Here is an 18,283-nt window from a genome sequence, read left to right as displayed (position 1 = left end):
TTTTCCTATTGCTCTTTTACCCCGGAAGAAGATTGAGACGAACAGGAAGTAGGGAGGGGGCAAGCGGAGGAAAATATTCTGGTCCCTGTTGTACGGTCTTTACATAGTGCTCTTCCTTCTCCTATTGTGCGTATAACGTTCCTGCTTTTTCCTCTTTCACGCGCAGATTTCTCGCAGGGGTGGTGCTAGTATGTCACGGCGGCGGCGGCACAGCGACGAGAGCGATGGTAAGCATGGATGGAGTGAGTCAGTTCCAGCGTCTGGACTCCGCATGCCCTGCGCTTGGGGCCGTGGTCATCCTTATGGCTGGGGGAGGGGCAGGTCTCGGCTGAGGTGACTCCCCGCGGCGTTGCCCTCGCCTTTGGCTCGGGGTGGTGGCGGCTCACCCTGTTCCTCTGTCAGGACTTGTAGGGCGCTCTGGTGCAAGGAATCGCTTTATGTAACTGGGGCTAAAGACTGTCCTGAGCCGTTGCTTCGGTCTGCCTCAAATACAGGGAGCGCCCTGGGTGAAGGTAAACTGATCGGAGCACTCAGCTCTGCATACGTGTAGTCAGAAGGATACGTTCTCGCATCTTGTAGAGGCTTAATAGAAAACGTTCAGAAAACATTGAGTGGAGAACGACCGACTTCAGAAACTGATTCAAATGCTGTTTTTCTTAACGTAAATCTGTGTGAGCGGGGAGTTGGACAGTTTTGCAACTAGCTTTTTCAGCTTTTGATTGCAAAGATAAACTGGTTTTTAATCACACTTTTATTTTTTTTAATTGCTTTGATGTGCAGCTTTTTCTAAGCTTATAAAAACCCTAAAAATATAAGCAAGGATTCTTAATATCTTTTTTTTTTTAATGTATGCTGAAGAAGGTGTTATAAAGCACTAACAAAATACATAGTAACTGGTAACTCTGTAAAGTATGTTTAGTTTATCTCACATATGCTGTCTCATACTGTAGCAGAAATGCAGAATTATTTCTAAATAAAATTTGAGACAGCTACAATGTTAACTTTCTACTTCATGGATTAGGTCATCAGTAATATGGCTATACTTTTGTTTTTCTTGTTTATTGGGTCAATTTTGAATGCTTTGTCAGGACTTTTTTTCTTAGAAGTATGTTGCTGGAATGGTAAAAGTATCTAGAGAGTTCTTTTAGAATAAGCAGGTGTACTGGGTCTGGCTGGGATGGAATTAACTTTCTTCATAGCAGCCCATATGGTGCTATACGTTGTGACCAAAACAGTGTTGATAAGACACTAATGTTTTAGCTATTGCTGATCACTGCTTGCACAGTGTCAGGGCCTTTTCTTTTTCCCACTTTGCCCCTCCAGCGAGTAGGCTGGGGGTGGACGAGATGTTGGGAGGGGACACAGCTAAGACAGCTGACTCCAATTGACCAAAGGGATATTCCATGACACATAACGTCATGCTCAGCAATAAAACTGGGGGGTAGTCTTTCCAAGGTGGTTGTCACTCAGAGACTGGATAGGCATTGGTTTGTTGGTGGGAGATGGTGAGTGACTGCCTTTGTATCACTTGTTTCCCTCCTGCCCCCCTTCTTCACTTATTAAACTGCCTTTTATCTCAATCCATGAGTTTTCTCGCTGTTGCTCTTCCTATTATCTCCCACATCGTGCTGGGGGTGGGGGGAGTGAGCAAGTGGCTGCGTGCATACTTGGCCGCTGGCCAGGGTCAACCCACCACAGCAGGCAAATAATATATGTAATGTATTGAAACAGGGCAAGCTCACAAAAGGAGGAGAACATCTGAGCCATCTGAAATTGAAGAGAGACTTGAATCTTTAATATGCAGAGTGGGAGAGAAGGTATAAATACTATTTCCATTTTGTTTTGTGACTTAGGGTCCTTGAACATAATACATTGTTTTCTTTGTCTTATATGTTTTTATGTGTTAATAGAACATTAGTGGTCCAAAAAAAGAAAATCTATTGGAAACTTCCTAGCTGGAAAATTGTTGGCCTCTGCAAAACTGGGTTTTTAAAAAGAAAATTCTTAAATGCTAACCCTGTGATACAATGCTGAAGTATAACTAGTGAAGAGGTATCATTCCAACTCTGAACTTTATCGCTGCTTCCATTTTTTTCAAGGAGTAGAGGGAAACTAATGAGATGCATACCAAAAAACCACAAACAAACAAACAACAACAGACCCCACCAATGTCACAACTGATCTTGGGACTTGGCTGGGTTTGGCGCTTGTAACAAGCGTAGAAAAAAGGGTGACAACAAATATGATGGTTCTTATACATTAATTTAAGCCACATACAAGCTGTGTAGTCATTTCACTTCCCCTGATGTCATTAATATAATGTTTAATTCGGTTGCTGAGATACCTCTGAAGCTATGTTAACTCTTACTTCCTAGGAAAACACTAGAGCTCCTTGCTGTGGAGAAGTCACAGTTGAAGCTCTTCTTAGTCATTTTTGCTTCTTATTTCCAGCAAATGAGAGAAATTGTGAATTCCTAATGGAATTTGAATCATTACTTCTAACAGGAAGAAAATACGAAGTCATATTTTGTTTTATCCTATTTGCTTGTCTTCCGCTTGTTACTGTGGGGATAGTTGATGTACCCGATTGATGAGAAGACACTCTTTTCTTTCTTAGAGTACTTCCTCTCTGGAGAGCAACTTGGAGGGTCTAGCTGGTGTCTTGGAAGCTGATCTACCAAACTATAAAAGCAAGATATTAAGAATTCTTTGTACTGTGTACGTATGCAGAAGATTTGGGAGGTGCTCTGTTATCTGTGCTAAATAGAAAAGTTTAAGTATTTGAAGTACTTTAAATGGTGTGAACAGCTTTTATTTCTTGAACACTGTTATTGCTTAGGGTTTGTCTTACTCCAGGCAAAAGAAATCTGAGGAGAAGCTTAGTCTGTTGACTTAGGCATAAATCAAGGAAAATATCCATGTACAGTACTCTCACTTGAAATGTGTGCGCAAGGTCATAAGCAGAGTAGATCCCAGAGCTGCTTTCTCGTTGCCATGGGGAATATGCTGGGTAGTATCTTGTTTCTGAATTGAACGGTCACTAAAGAATACAAAAATCTGTTGGGTGCCAATTCTTATCTTTGTATTCCTGCTTTTCCTATTCCCCTTTTTAGGGGCTGAGGTGCTCCTCTCTCCATGAACCTACCCTCTAGTAGTGGAGAGATGAAGGGACCAGAGGTAGGCTCCCCCCTTGGCTAGCAGCACTCCTTCCTCTCCCTAGCAAAGCACTGGAACAGAGTTGCTGTGTCTGTTGGGCCACTGGTGACGTGTCCCAGGAGAGGATTGTGTGGGGTCTGCAATAGTATACCACGTTTGGGGAGTGTGTGGGTGTGGTATTTCAGTGCCGGCTTGTGCTGTAGCTGTAAGGAAACTTTAAATCCATTTTGTAGCACTGTTCATAAACATGAGTCAAACAGTATATCTGTTTCCCACAACAGCTGAATGCCTTTGAAGGCATAGAGTTAGCTTACACGTTTACAAAACATTTGAAGAAAATAAGTGGTTACAATAGGACCTAACCTGTCTATTTCTTTAAGACCTTATACTGAAAATTGCTTACTTAAGTTTGAGATGCTTACAATCAAATTTAACTTTTAAGTGATGTAAAATGTTTACATCTCTTGTGTAATCTTGCTGTTCTAGTATAATAGAATGGCTAACTTATGCTATACTGAACAAGTTGTCTTAAATGGTATTATTTGGCCATATTCCCATAGAGTATATAAAGCACTGGAAAATGAGGCAGAATAGTCAGAATGGTTTCTTATATATATATATATTTAATTAACGGATTTTTTTTTTTTTTTTAAATGACTGATACTTTCAAAACTTTCTGTTAAATGATATATTTTGGCAGTACTTAAAATTATATTACTAGAAGCTTTTGTCAAATGTCATTCCAGTCTGATACCTTGTGCCCTTTGCTTCAATAACAGCTTTTGTCCAGATTGAAAGTTTTGCTGAGTTGGAGACTGCAGCCGAAAATGTCTTAAAGTGTAGTTGCTATAGGTTTTAGAACCTACTATAATACTAAATGCTTACGAGTTAAAAATAATTAAAGAGAAAATATATTGAAAAGTAGTTAAAAGTAGTATATATATATTCCTAAAGGATTATAGTCCTAAAAAGGATGTTCTGTAATCTTTTGTCCACAGGACATATAACTAATGTCAGGTTAGCAGTTTACCTTGCTTAAACACAAGAGAAGCATAACCTATACAAAGCAGGTTCAAAGATGCTATGTAAATGCAGTGGTTGGCATGTGATAAATGAACATCTAACAAAATGCTTGTTTTTCTTCATTTAAATCAGTGCACGTCTATTACCAGAAAAGCTTACCATTTACACAACGTTAGTTGGGCTGCTGAACGCCAGGAACTACAACTTCGGTGGGGAATTTGTAGAAGCCATGATTCGTCAGCTCAAAGAATGTTTGAAAGTCAACATGTATAATGAAGCTGAGTACTTAGTAAGTGGAATCTTTCACATCTCTTTTTTTCCCCTAGTCTTCCTCTCCCCATCCCCACCCAATGTTGCTTACTCTTCCTTTTGACATCCGGAGGGGCTGGAGGTTTTTTGTATGCAACATGGTCTTTTCTGGCATCCCCATGTAGTGCTCCATAGACATGCCAGGAAAAAGTGTGTGGTATTCCTTCCTAAGGAGATGAAAAATTAGGTTATGATTGCAAAACTGACCTCCAAACTATGTGTGAAATTTCCCACAGCCAAATTAGCTCTCAGGAAATCAGAGGTTTTTTTTCTCTCCCCCCCCCCCCCCGTTTGTTCTACAGGAGAATTTAGAAGGTGAATGAAAGCTATTCATTTCTACTGTACTCAGAGACAAATACTGTTCCTGTTGGGTCCATTTATTTATTTTAAAGGCAGCTTATTCCCAAGTAGATAGGTTATATTGGATGGCTGTAATCAGTCCTGTATGCTCATCCTGCTTGTGAGTAATGAAGACCAAGTGGGTAATTTTCAGTGCTGGCTCCTTTTGAAATGACTTCAATTTGATTAGCAGCATACCATTAGTTTGGTGCCTTGTTAAAACCTGACAATAGCAGTGATTTTAAGGGTCTGTCTGTATGAAACTAGTTCAAGTTATGGATAAGTGACCATAGAAATGTGTTTTGTATGAAAGTCATGTATGAGCAGCGTACTGATTTAACACTGATGTATACATGCAAAAAGTGAATTTCCATCTTCAGTCTTGCATACTGTGTGTGTGTTACTCTGTGTCTCACCCCAACAGCTCCCCTGCCCCACCCCTTGCCCACTCCCCATGTCTCTACCTCTCTGACTCTTGCCCCTGCCCCATGTCACGCTCTCTTGCTCGCGGGACCCTGCCCTGTGTCTCATGCATGCTCTTTCCAGCCCCTGCCCTGTGTCTTGCTGGCTATTTCTTTCTCTGGCTTGTGCCCTGTGTCTCACTCTCTCGCTTGTTCTTTCTCCAGCTACCACCCTGTAATGCGCTCTGGCTCATGCCTCGTGTCTCACTCATTCTTAAGCTCACGCCCTCTGGCTCGCTCTCTTGCTCCTGCTTTCTCCAGTTCCCTCCCTGTGATATGCTCTAACTATCATGCACTGGATTGCATTCTCTGTGTCTCACTCGTTCTTTCTTCAGCTGTCAACTGTTGGTGCCCTCTGGTTCGTTCTTTCTCGGGCTCCCACCCTGTCATTCACTCTAGCTCATGTGTTTTGGCTTGCGCGTTCCCTGTGTCTCCCTCTCACATCTTTCTCCAGCTGTCACTGTGTGTCCCATCCATTTTCCCCCCTGCTCTGTTGTGCCCTCTTTCCCCCCCCTTCCCCCTCCCCTCGTGTGTCCATCCCTCTCCTCCCCACCTCCTTTAAAGTTGAATTAATGCTTATTTCTTTTTGTGTAGTTGAATGCAAGAGTATTCATTTAAAAATTTAATAAAATGACATGGTTTTTTGTTGTTCAATAGGTTCGTTTTCTATCTGATCTTGTGAATTGTCACGTAATAGCTGCACCTTCAATGGTAGCCATGTTTGAGAACTTTGTGAGTGTGACACAGGAGGAAGATATACCACAAGTAAGCGTAGTAACTGCCATCTCAAGTGTTGTGCTGTTTTTACGCAATTTCACTTTATTATGAATAAAACATTCACTTAGCATGAATAAAAGGATCCTGTGAGTTAGGCAATACATGCATACAGTGAAATAGTTAAGTCTTCTGTAGTGAGGTAACTCAAGTAAATTTCTTTTCCTTTGCTTCTGGCAAGTGTATAATACTCAGTGAGTTTTGCCAAGTTTATTGAACAGTTGTAATATACAGTTAGTTTGCAGAAAGATTCTAAAAGTAATATTTGTTCTCTTATGTGCGCATGTCATGTTCCAAATAAAATATAACATCTTTCAGGTAAGAATATGTTTTTTCCTTGGCTGCCAATCCAGCTAATGCACCGTGGACTATGGTAATTGGGTTTAGGTCTTTCTTTGCCGATGAGTGCATTGCAGTAGCCTAAAGAATTCATAGATCACGTTAAGGTCACTGTAACAGTGATGCACCTTATGGGTTGCGTATGCCTACTTTATGGAAGGGTCAATTATTATATCATTCTGCTGATAGCTTAGTTCAACTTCAATTTAACTTTTTTTCTTTGTTAAGAGTTTTAAAAGAAATTCTTCAGGAAACTTGGCATTGGTAACTTTGAATGATTTAAGTAAAGAGGCTCTGTAGAAGGGTTTTTGTGTGGGTCTCCAAATATACTGTATGTCTAAATGTCTGCCTCTTGAATTATACATTCCTGTTTTCAAACAGCCTCTTGACACGTCTTCAGGAACTTGAACTGACACACAGTTTTAATCCCAAGTATTGATTGCTGATTTAACTGGAGTTGATCTCTCTCTACATCCCCTTAAATACTCCTGGGTTTGCTACTCTTTGCATTGAGACAAATTCAATAAGTTTGTCAAAGAAATCCCTTTTTAATTTATTTCCTGTAGGTACGATGTGATTGGTATGTGTTTGCATTTCTGTCATCTTTGCCTTGGGTTGGAAAGGAGTTGTATGAGAAGAAAGATGCTGAAATAGATCGCCTCTTGTCCCACACAGAAAGCTATCTGAAGTAAGCTATAACCAGTAAAAATATACTCTTTCTGGTACCTATTCAAGTATGGATCAATAACTTTGATTATTGTTAATTTAGAAATACTCTAAATTCTTAGACCCAAACAACTGTGAGGAAAAGACCCTGAAAAATAAAATAGATGGAGAGGTTTATGAATCTAAACAACTTAAGTATCACTCTCAACTTCTGTGTATGTTGAAGGTAATATTTTCTTGATGCATACATGTCTGCGTTGTTATGACTAGGCTGCTGGTCACCTGTGTCTGTGTGTCTGTTTGTGTGTGTGTGTCTTTCTCCAAGTGATTTGAGTTAACACTGCCATTGAGACTAGGTGTTAGTTATAATTTAATTGTTCACAAACCTGTTTTTATACTACTGCAGACCTCATCAGCTCAATAGACCAAATAGTAGTATGCTCACAATAAGAAAACATTGCTTGCTTAGATCAGCTTTTTAAGTGTTGGGTTTTCTTTCCTGTAATAAACAGGCGTCGCCAGAAGATTCATGTACCCATGTTACAAGTTTGGACTGCTGATAAACCACATCCACAAGAAGAGGCAAGTAGGCTTTATTTATTTTGTACTGTTTAAAAGATGCTTTAAAAGAATTATTTGGCTGAAGTGTTGTCGTGGTTTAACCCCAGCCAGCAACTAAGCACCACACAGCTGCTCACTCACTTCCCCCCCCCCCCCAGTGGGATGGGGGAGAAAATTGGGAAAAGAAGTAAAACTCGTGGGTTGAGATAAGAACGGTTTAATAGAACAGAAAAGAAGAAACTAATAATGATAATGATAACGCTAATAAAATCACAATAGTAATAATGAAAGGACTGGAATATACAAATGATGCACAATGCAATTGCTCACCACCTGCCGACCGGTGCCCAGTTAGTCCCCGAGCGGCAATCCCCCCACTCCCCCCAGTTTATATACTAGATGTGACGTCACATGGTATGGAATACCCCGTTGGCCACTTTGGGTCAGCTGCCCTAGCTGTGTCCCCTCCCAACTTCTTGTGCCCCTCCAGCCTTCTTGTTGGCTGGGCATGAGAAGCTGAAAAATCCTTGACTTAGTCTAAACACTACTTAGCAACAACTGAAAACATCAGTGTGTTATCAACATTCTTCTCATACCTAACTCAAAAACATAGCACTGTACCAGCTACCAGGAAGACAATTAACTCTATCCCAGCTGAAACCAGGACAAGTGTTCTTTGGAATTTTAAAATTAAAGGTGCTTTAAGAAAAAATTTAATTCTTTTGAATCACCCTCCCATGTGTCTTTATTCCAAATGGATTCTAGGTAAGAAGTTCTCTTCCAAGTCTTGGGCTAAAACTTAGAGCTGCATTGGATGAGTGGGAGAGCATTTTGTTGTTTGGTGACAGTCCCCTTTAGGAAATGCTGCTAAACAAGGAATGGTCACTGAACATAATATTCTTGGGAAATGGGGTTACAAGGCTCTGTACTGAAAGTACCTTTTGGAGAAGGAAGAGGTAATTTACCCATTAAAATGTTTCCCTTCTGCAAAAAGAAAACCTTTAGAGTGTTCTTCCTGCAGTGGCTTTGCTTTTTACAGCTCTAGAAAGTGCTAAACAGATACACGCAAATGTTATGCAGCACTAATTGCACCCTCTTTCATAATTAAACCAAAAGTATTAGAGGGGAGAGGCGGCTGATATGGGATGATTTTTCTTTTTATTGAGCTTTTGCTTTTTCCTCCACTGGACTCGCTCCAGTATATATCAATGTCTGCCTTGTACTGAGGAGCCCAATACTGGACACAGCACTTCAGATGTGGCCTTACAAGTACTGAATAGAGGGGAAGGATCACTTCCCTTGACCTGCTGGCTACACCCTTGCCGATAAAGCCCAGAATGTGATTGGCTTTCTTTGCTGCAAGGGTGCACTGCTGGCTTATGTTTAACTTGTTCAACCAGGACCCCCAGGTCCTTTTCTGCAAAGCTGCTTTCTGGCTAGTCAGCCCCCAGCATATACTGGTGCCTGGAGTTGTTCCTCCCCAGGTGTAGGGTTTGGCATTTGCCTTTGTTGAACTGCATGAGGTTCCTGTCAGCACGTTTCTCCAGCCTGTCCAGGTCCCCCTGAACATCAGCCCTGCTCTCCTTGTATTAACCGCTCCCCCTCAATTTAGTATCTCTTAGACTGTATTTAAATCTTTAATTGTAATATTGAAATAATGTAGCTCTTTTGGAATGAATGGATGTTGACTGAATTAATATTGATGCAGTGAATTTGTGTATCACACTTGGACTCCTGGACTGCATTCTGGTGTTTATTTTACTAGTAAAATGGCAGATGCCTTTAATGTGTGAAATTAGGAGCAAGATTGCTGTTCAGAGTTGTTAAGTTGTCTCTTGGTTTACTGAATCATTAGATGGCTTCTAATAAGCAATTTAAGTAGCTGCTTGGGTTTGGTGTTTTTTTTCTGAATGCAATAAGGAGTTTACCTAAATGTTTGATAGTCCATACGTCACAGGGAGCTACAAGTTCAGTTATAAAATTCACCATGTCTGATATTTCGTGTCTTTTTCTTCAGTACCTGGACTGCCTTTGGGCCCAGATTCAGAAGTTGAAAAAAGACCGTTGGCAAGACAGACACATTCTGAGGCCTTACCTTGCCTTTGACAGTATTCTTTGCGAAGCATTGCAGCACAACCTGCCTCCATTCACTCCTCCGCCTCACACTGAAGATTCAGTGTACCCAATGCCAAGGGTTATTTTTCGGATGTTTGACTACACAGATGACCCAGAGGTATGTATTTGCTAAGGTGGAACTGAATGTGCAATGGGGGGGTTGCAAGGCAGTGCTGGTCAAGATGCAGTATCACCTCTCCCAGAATGGTTATCAGTGTGAAAGTTAGCAGTAATTACATTTTGATACTGCTGGGGAGATTAACTAGATGACAGAGTTAATGCTGACAGGTAGATTATTGAAGTTTAAAATTTAATAAGTGATTTTCAGATGTTTTCATTAAGGATATGTCTTGAATGGATTCTCTGATGTCTAATAATATAACTGTGTTCGGGTAGCAGCCTCTCCTTCTGGTGAGGATGGTGGTTTGGGTTTCCTTAGCCTGGCTGCTTATAGGAACTTTATACATTGAAGACTATTCTCTACCCATCTGTTCAAATTGGTTGATATAGATCATGGAACATAGTGGTTGACCTGGGTTAGATCAAAAGTCCATCTAGCCCCGTTTCTGTCTCCAGCAGTGGCCAAGAGCAGATGTTTTGACAAGAGAATTTAGGCATAGGGGAAGAAAAGCAAATGCTTTCCCCAAGCACTTTTCCACCTGTTAGCTTCATTTGATGGCCCCCAATTCTTGCATGGGAAGAGACAATAAACATTTGTTCTCTCCAACCTCTCTAGGCAATTCATCATTTATAAAGTCTCTAGCATATCCTGGCTCAACTGTGTTTTTTCTAAGTTGGATGATAGTAGCCTGTCTAATTGTTCCTTATACAGAAGCTGTTCTATACCCTAGGTCACCGCCATCACCTTTTTCTGAAACTTTTCCAGTTCTGCTATACTGCTATATCCTGTTGGGGGAGGGGAGAGTGGCGAGTATGACTAGAACTGCATATGGAATGGAAGATGTGGATGCACCATGAACCTATACAGTGGCATAATGTTCAGTGTTGTTCCCTAATCCTTTTCTGATAAGTCCAGTCTGTTATTGAATACTGAGATAAAGTTTGTATAGAACTATGTCACAACCAAGTTTGCATTCCTGAACGATAGAGGGCAGTTCAGTGCTCACCACTTTATATGTGAAGCTGGTCTATTTTTCCCATCTGTAGGCAAAAGTCAACCAGTCATTTTATGGTTATCTGCGGCGAGTGAATTAAGTACTCAAGCTCTCTGTGCAAGATTCCCTTTATTTCACAAAAGGATCAAACTTATATATGTTTCAACAAAGATCTAGAAAGAACTAACGGCATGCAGCCAATACTACCAACACAGGAGGGCATATCTGGCTCAGCTGGGATGTTTGCCAGTCCTCAGAACAGTTAAAGATAAAAACATTCCCTACACGTACTCGTGACTGTCTTCAGCCACGCCTTCCCAGGCCTACACAAGGCCATCCTCCAACCTGACCTTGTGAAACTAGTTCTTCAAAGGCTTGGCAAACGTGCAGCACAACAATTCTAACGGTCACTCTTGAAGACAAATGCCAGGTGTTCCGAGCTGCTCCCACAGTTATCTTCTGCTTTAACACCCAGACACCAAGTTTCTCAAGGTTTTTTTTTTTTTTATCTGCGATTTTTCATGGATGGCCCTTGTTGTTACCAAGTTATTTAAAAGTAGCATCTGCAAGCTTTTTCATATCCAATGCCTGCTTCCTTTCCAGATAATTTATGGATCTGCTGAATGGCACAGGTCCCTGGATAGATTCCTGTGGGGTTCTCCTGGTGACCCTCTTATATATTCCTCTTATACTGTGGTTGCTTAGTTTACATGAAAGCCTTTTGAAGATCCAGCTAGGCTGTCAGCCATGTTTCTCATATCTACACATGATTGTTGACTTCGTCAGAGAGCTCCAATGAGTTTGAGAGGCCTGACTTTACAAAAGCTGTGCTGCCTCTTCCCCAAACAGCATTTATGCTTATGCCTACTAATGCTATTATTTTTTTAATAGTTTTCAATAATTTGCCCAATATGGAAGTCAGCCTTGCTGGTTTGCAGTTTCCTGAAAGACCTTTACAATTGATATCATCTTAGTTGATTAGACATCAGGTTGATTTTGAATGAGAGGATATGCACCCCAATTAATAGGTCAGCTATTTCATTCTCAAGTTCCGTGAACTCTTCGGTGGGTAATCACTTGTTGGCATGTCTTCATCTAGACACAACTTCAGCTTTCAGGATTCCTTTTGCTAACCTCTCTTGTACTACTGTTTAGCACGTCTGATTTCCTTTTTGCCTCTTTGCAAGTCTCTCTCAGCAAATAGTATGCATTTGCTGCGCAGTAACTTTAAATAGTCTCTGTGCCACCCTCAAAAATGGAACTTTTTAGCTGCCCCTTTTAGCTTCTATTCATAACACCCTTTTTGAAGCTAAGTATGTAAAATGAAAAAATGCAGTAGTAGTGTATTTTTTACTTGGCATGTTATAGCCTGTGTTGCTGTCACCGTCATTCACGTAGTCAAATACTACATCTTTTCCCTGTTTAGGCCTGGAATTTCAATCCGTCAGGGTTCTGTTACTTATTTACATGTTTAGCTTGTTGATCTGATTTGCATCTGTGCTCCCTTTAACATGCAACACCACTCCTCTACCAGTATGGCCTATACTCACTCTTGCATGCTTTATACCTTGATAGTTCTTTAGTTTTACAGTGAGATTTTGCAAGTATTGCACTTGCTATATAAATGTGGGTTTGTGATGCTTTGGGTCTAGTTTTACAAGGCTGTAAAGGATAATAAGGTACTGGTATGCAATCAAGTTCTTGCAGCTTGAGTTCTTGCATCAGCTGATGCATAGTAACAGACAGTGAATATACAACTAAGCCACGCTGTGGACTAATTATGAAGTAAAGCATGTTTGTTAAGCTAGCTATTAAACTATGCTTTTATAACCAGCATAAAGACAGAACACTGAGATGATTATAAAGCTGCAATGTTTTCACTTTGCAACTAGAGCAGGCTGCGTTGTCAGTTCCCAGATCACTCTGATCTGTGCTGTAACTGGAAAAGATGAAGTGTGTATTAATACACTCCCGATGTATAATAATTCTGTGTAACTTGAAGAAGCAGAAGGTGCAAAACGTCAATTGTTTAGCATGGTCCCAGCTGCCTAAATATAGAAGTACTTAAATCTTGTACGTGAAATTAACAAACTATAAACAGCACCAAAACTGTTTCATTGTAAATATGGGTGCAGTTGAAATCATAGCTGGCTATTTGTTTATAAGATTTTTACATGATTCATGTACAAATCTGGTACAAAAATCCAAAATCTTATGATAATGTTGTATTTGGTAACTTTGTACTGAAGTTTGAAGCCTGTCTTTTAGCTGTTGACTCTAAAACTTGCTGATGTTAAATCTCCATGAGTGCCTAATTCAATCCGTCAAGTTTTACTTTTATTTATATATATATGTGTATGTGTGCGCGTATTAAAAAAACTGTGTTTCTCTACAGTGATCTTTCATCAATCTTGATTCCATTTTAATAGGGCCCTGTCATGCCTGGCAGTCATTCTGTTGAAAGATTTGTAATAGAAGAAAACCTCCACTGCATCATCAAATCCCACTGGAAAGAGAGAAAGACTTGGTAGGATGCTGCTTATTGTTATGGGTTCCCGGCACTGTTTATATACAATCATGGCTTCCCCTAACATCAGGGACCTTCAAAGCCCAACAACATTTAAGTAAAAGTTTGAAATTCAGCATTTCCTGAAGTGTTCAGTGAACTATGGTTGACACTGTTATCTGGAATAATGTGAGGCTGGAGTATCCTGATCATGGATTGTTCGTGTAATTCAGTAGGGCTGAGGCACCCTGATGATTGCATCCTGGATTATCCAGGATTTCTCTACAGAGGATGGCACAGACCCACTCTTTGCAGTGCTGCAGAGACTCTCAACGTGTTTGTACCGTGCTTTCCAGCACAAGCACAGCGAGTGTTGAACTGGCTCTGTCTGGAAGTTTCCTGTTGCTCCTGCTTCTTCTTCATCCCATTCTTTTTTCCTCTTTTTTGTAATTATATGGAAGAGATAATTGAGCTAGGTCTGCATGGAAGCCAGTACAGTGTCAACAAAGTTTATTATTTAAAGTTCTATGCAGCTGTAGGAAATGATGTTGCAACAATGTAGCAAATCTCAATGAGAGACCTTATGGGGAGGGAAGATGGTTTAATTTTAAAATAAAACTGAAGTAAAGCTCATTCACGCTCACCCTCTCAGGCATCAAAACATGAGTGAGTCCCAAGTGGTCTGTCCAGCAGTTGGGCACCAAGATGGCTGTATCTAGGTAATCTGTTCAAGATGACTTGAATTGACAAGGACAAGGGATTCCCACCAGCTACTGAGTCCTCCTTATGTCTCCTGGGTTGTTCTTCATTTGGCAGCTGTGTGTTGGTTTGGGGCCTTTTTGTATGCTTAAGGAGTTGACAAGTAGTTGCAATCTTTTGTCTTTCTATCCTGTGTTGGACACCTCTGAGAGTCAGTAGGATTTGCTCACTGTTTCTGTTCTGTATCTCCTTATCTGTGTGTCTTATGGCTCCTACCCTCTTCTATCTTCCCACCATTATCTCTTAATGGATTGAATCTTTTAGTCTGGATGTGGGCTATCACTTCTTTTAGGCTGCCCTTCCTTTCCCCAAGTTTGGTATCCTGATAAGTTGCAGGTAGAGGTGTGCTAGGATCTTGATGACCTGTAAATCTAGGTGACATTAACATATGCTCTTATAGCCTGTCAGGGAGCCACAAGGGTAGGGTGCCCTGCAAGGAAAGGGGAGCCGAGGGTGACCCCAGCACAGGCAGGGCAGTGGCCGCACTGGCAGGGTGCAGTCCCTCAGGACCCAATCAAGAGCAGAGCGGGTCCGTGACGATAACCAGGGTCAAGCACAGTCCGGTGATCACCAGGCAAGTCTGTAGTGATGAGGCAGGGCTGAGGTCGAGTCAGTGGGTCAGAATCGGGGAGGTAAAAGCTCAGGTGTAGGCATAGCCGCAACACAACTGCAGTGTAGCTCATGCAGGGCCAGGTGCAAGAACCTCAGCTTAAAAGCAGCTCCCAGGGAAAAAGGTTGGGGGGAACCTCTGCTGAGCATTCTTCTAAGTCATTATTTTAAGGCCACGTAATGGGTCTGGCTGGGATGGAGTTAATTTTCTTCATAGCAGTCTGTATGGTGCTGTGCTTTGGATTTGTGACCAAAATAGTGTTGATAACACACCAATGTTTTAGCTATTGCTGAGCAGTGCTTGCACAGCGTCAAGGCCTTCTCTGTTACTGCCCCCTCAGCAAGTAGGCTGGGGGTAGGCAAGAGGCTGGGAGGGGACACAGCCAGGACAGCTGACCCCAACCGACCAAAGGGATAGTCCGTACCATATGACATTGTGCTCAGCAATAAAAGTTTGGGAAAAGGAGGAGGAAGGGGGAGACGTTCATGGTTATGGTGTTTGTTTTCCCCAAGCAGCCATTACATATGCTAAGGCTCCGCTTTCCAGGAAGCGGCTGGGCATCCTCCTGCCAATGGGAAGTAGCGAATGAAATCCTTATTTTGCTTTGCTTGCATGTGCAGCTTTTGCTCTCCCTATTAAACTGTCATTATCTTGATCCATGAGTCTTTTCATCTTCCTTTGGTTTTCTCCCCATCTTGTGGGAGAGGGGGGTGAGTGAGCAGCTGGGGGTGGGGTGGAGCAGGGTGTGTGTGTGGTGTTGGCTGTTAGCCAAGGCTAACCCACCACAGTCCAGCAACAAACCGGGGGGGGGGGGGGGATGTACTCAGGGCCTTCCTTCCCTCTCTTCTTTCTGGTGCTTTCACACCCAGACATTCCTATTAATTTTCCATTGAGGCCAATCTTAACACTTCTCTTGCAATTCTTTTTGCTGCCAGGCAACAGTCCAGTTAGATTTCTTCATTTCTGCTGAAATAATATCTGATATGTGTAACTGGTAACCCAGATAATTTACCACAGATATTTAGCTCTCTTGTGCTCCCAAGTAAGAGCCAGCAAACTTGGTATACTGTGCAAGAATTAGGCAGAGGAATAGTGTTTTTGGTGCGGATATGTGTTGTAGGTTTTTGGTTACAGCTTTTTGACTCGGCAGAGACTAGAAATCCAGTGCTGTTGAAGTTAATGGAGGGGACTTCTTTATTTCTCCAAAGAAAGTAAGACTAGAGGGAGGTTATAAGAAGTGCTAGAGAGCTAAAATTTGAAAAATAGCATTTTTTGCTTTTTATAAATAATGGGTGATGCTGTATCTTTTAATCAATTCATTTGTAACACTATTATGTCTTCTGTAGCCCATTAGTTTGATGGGTTGAGAATGACTGGAAAGCAAATCTATTGTTTGGATTTTTTTTTTAAATTATTTTTCCTGATATACCAATGTAGTTTGTCCTTTAGTGGACAGATGACAGCATCGCAGGTCACTGTGAGGGTTTATGTAAAACTGTGTGTTTTGTTTAGCAGTCTGTCTTTAAGCATTGCTTGGGTATGGAGATGAAATGTGTTTCTCCGAACCATGGTTCAGGTACTGCTAAGAGCTTGCGCCAGGTTTTTTGTATGTGTTCTGTGGATAAATAGACGATTTCAGTCCTTGAGGTCTGCTTATTTTACCTGCTTCATAAGGGTAAACTCTTGCAAAGAATTAAATATTTCATGTCTGTTTAGTATCTACATCATTTTTGCTGTGTTTCAGTTTAAACTAAATGCATCTGTTAACTTACAGTGCTGCACAGTTGTTGAGCTATCCAGGAAATAATAAGATCCCCTTGAACTACCACATAGTAGAGGTATGTGTTTTACAGATAACCTCTTTATTTCCAAAGTAACAAACCCCAATTAACTCCATGATGGATCTATTAAATTACAGTATGACTCAGGAGTCTGCAGTCTTATCCTGTTGACTTGAAGTGCAATGGCTTTGAACAGGTTAGATAATGATAATAAATTCAACTATTATTATTAATTATTATTATTATTACTATTGTTATTAATTTATTTATGTGATGTTTAGGAGCCTTGTTTGGGAATCAGGATCTTATGGTGCAACAGCATTCCAAGTCGTGGTATTTCTCAAGCTGTTCTTGAATGTTTCTCTGTGTTAATCACTCCAGTGTGCTAGAGTGTCTTGGAGATGACTGCACTTAAAAGATCTTGTGAATAAATGTTACTTAAGTTAGTCTTTTTTTAGTGATCTTCAAAGTCACTTGGATGAATTGTATACCAATGCCCCTGAAAGGCATTTGTTGTGAAATAGTGGTATGTTTTCTCCTTCAAGTTGGAGGATTTTAAATAACCATAAATATATATGGGATTAGGAATGTAGTTTTCCTCTTGCTGCCTCCTTTCAGCGGACTGCTAACAAGATGCAGAGCTGTATAAAACTTGCTTCAAAAACTCCTGTCTAAAGTTAAAAGATAAAAAGTGATTGCCATAATAACAGCAAATAGTCATGTGAAAAAACTTAAAAAAGTGTAACTGGAAATGAAATTCAGAGCTAATTGCAAGAAGTCATAAGATTGTGGAATGCTTACCTTAATCAAGATGGGATTAACAATTCAACTTTGCAACAAAACCCCAAATATTCTGAATGCCCTGAAACTTAGTTTTGGTCAGCTTGAGACACTTTCTGTACTCCAAGTTCAGTCAAGAGAAATCTTAGAGTTAGTAAAGTTTTTCTGCTGTTAACATCTAAGTACTTTCAGGGACCATAAAACTTCAGGTGTTTGTGCAACTGTTTTACAGAATATTACTTTATGCTCAGTTGCACATTACTTCCAAAAACAGTTATCGCACATCATTATTAAACAGACTACTTAAAGGCCTTGAAAAATTATTTGATTCAGAAACTCATCAAATCTGAAAATAACCAAAGTTCATATAGATGAAATTCTTAGAATCATAGAATGGTTTGAGTTGGAAGGGACCTTTAAAGATCATCTAGTCCAACCCCCCTGCAATGGGCAGACACATCTTTCATTTGATCAGGTTGCTCAAAGCCCCATCCAACCTGACCGTGAACGCTTTCAGGGATGGGGCATCCACAACTTCTCTGGGCAGCCTGTTTTCCAGTGTCTTACCACCCTCATCGTAAAGAATTTCTTCCTAATATCTAATCTAAACGTACCCTCTTTCAGTTTTAAACTATTGCCCCTTGTCCTGTCACTACAGGCTTTGGTAAAAAGTCTCTCTCCATCTTTCTTATAAGCCCCCTTTATCTATTGAAAGGCCGCAATAAGGTCTCCCTGGAGCCTTCTCCAGGCTGAACAACCTGCCTTTCAGGTTGTTCAGCCTTTCCTCAGAGGAGTGATGTTCCAGCCCTCTGACCATTTTCGTGGCCCTCCTCTGGACCCACTCTAACAGGTCCATGTCTTTCTTATACTGAGGACCCCAAAGCTGGACGCAGTACTCCAGGTGGGGTCTCACAAGAGTGGAGTAGAGGGGCAGAATCACCTCCATCAACCTGCTGGCCACACTTCTTTTCATGCAGCCCAGGATACGA

General features: G+C 41.0%; 1 protein-coding gene across 3 annotated transcripts; it reads left to right on the top strand.

Annotated features, from left to right (window-relative positions):
* Nucleotides 1-22: 22 nt before the first annotated feature.
* LOC121232956 (nuclear cap-binding protein subunit 1-like) lies at nucleotides 23-17,206 on the top strand. 3 transcript variants are annotated; one of them, XM_041121519.1, is made up of 10 exons: nucleotides 23-227; nucleotides 1,732-1,817; nucleotides 2,618-2,718; nucleotides 4,312-4,468; nucleotides 5,946-6,053; nucleotides 6,968-7,089; nucleotides 7,580-7,649; nucleotides 9,646-9,861; nucleotides 13,288-13,385; nucleotides 16,508-17,205. In XM_041121519.1, the coding sequence occupies exons 1-10, from the start codon at nucleotides 191-193 to the stop codon at nucleotides 16,608-16,610; spliced, it is 1,098 nt and encodes a 365-aa protein (XP_040977453.1). In that variant the 5' UTR covers nucleotides 23-190; the 3' UTR covers nucleotides 16,611-17,205. The 3 variants fall into 3 exon arrangements, with proteins under 3 accessions (XP_040977453.1, XP_040977454.1, XP_040977455.1); XM_041121520.1 differs by lacking the exon at nucleotides 16,508-17,205 and adding an exon at nucleotides 14,017-14,843; XM_041121521.1 differs by lacking the exon at nucleotides 13,288-13,385 and having other exon boundaries at nucleotides 16,508-17,206.
* Nucleotides 17,207-18,283: the final 1,077 nt, after the last annotated feature.

Source organism: Aquila chrysaetos (genome assembly GCF_900496995.4).
Source record: "Aquila chrysaetos chrysaetos chromosome W unlocalized genomic scaffold, bAquChr1.4 W_unloc_2, whole genome shotgun sequence".
NCBI classification, from domain to species: Eukaryota; Metazoa; Chordata; class Aves; order Accipitriformes; family Accipitridae; genus Aquila; species Aquila chrysaetos.
Note: the sequence above shows the minus strand (reverse complement) of the source record. Positions and strands in the feature narration are given on the sequence as shown.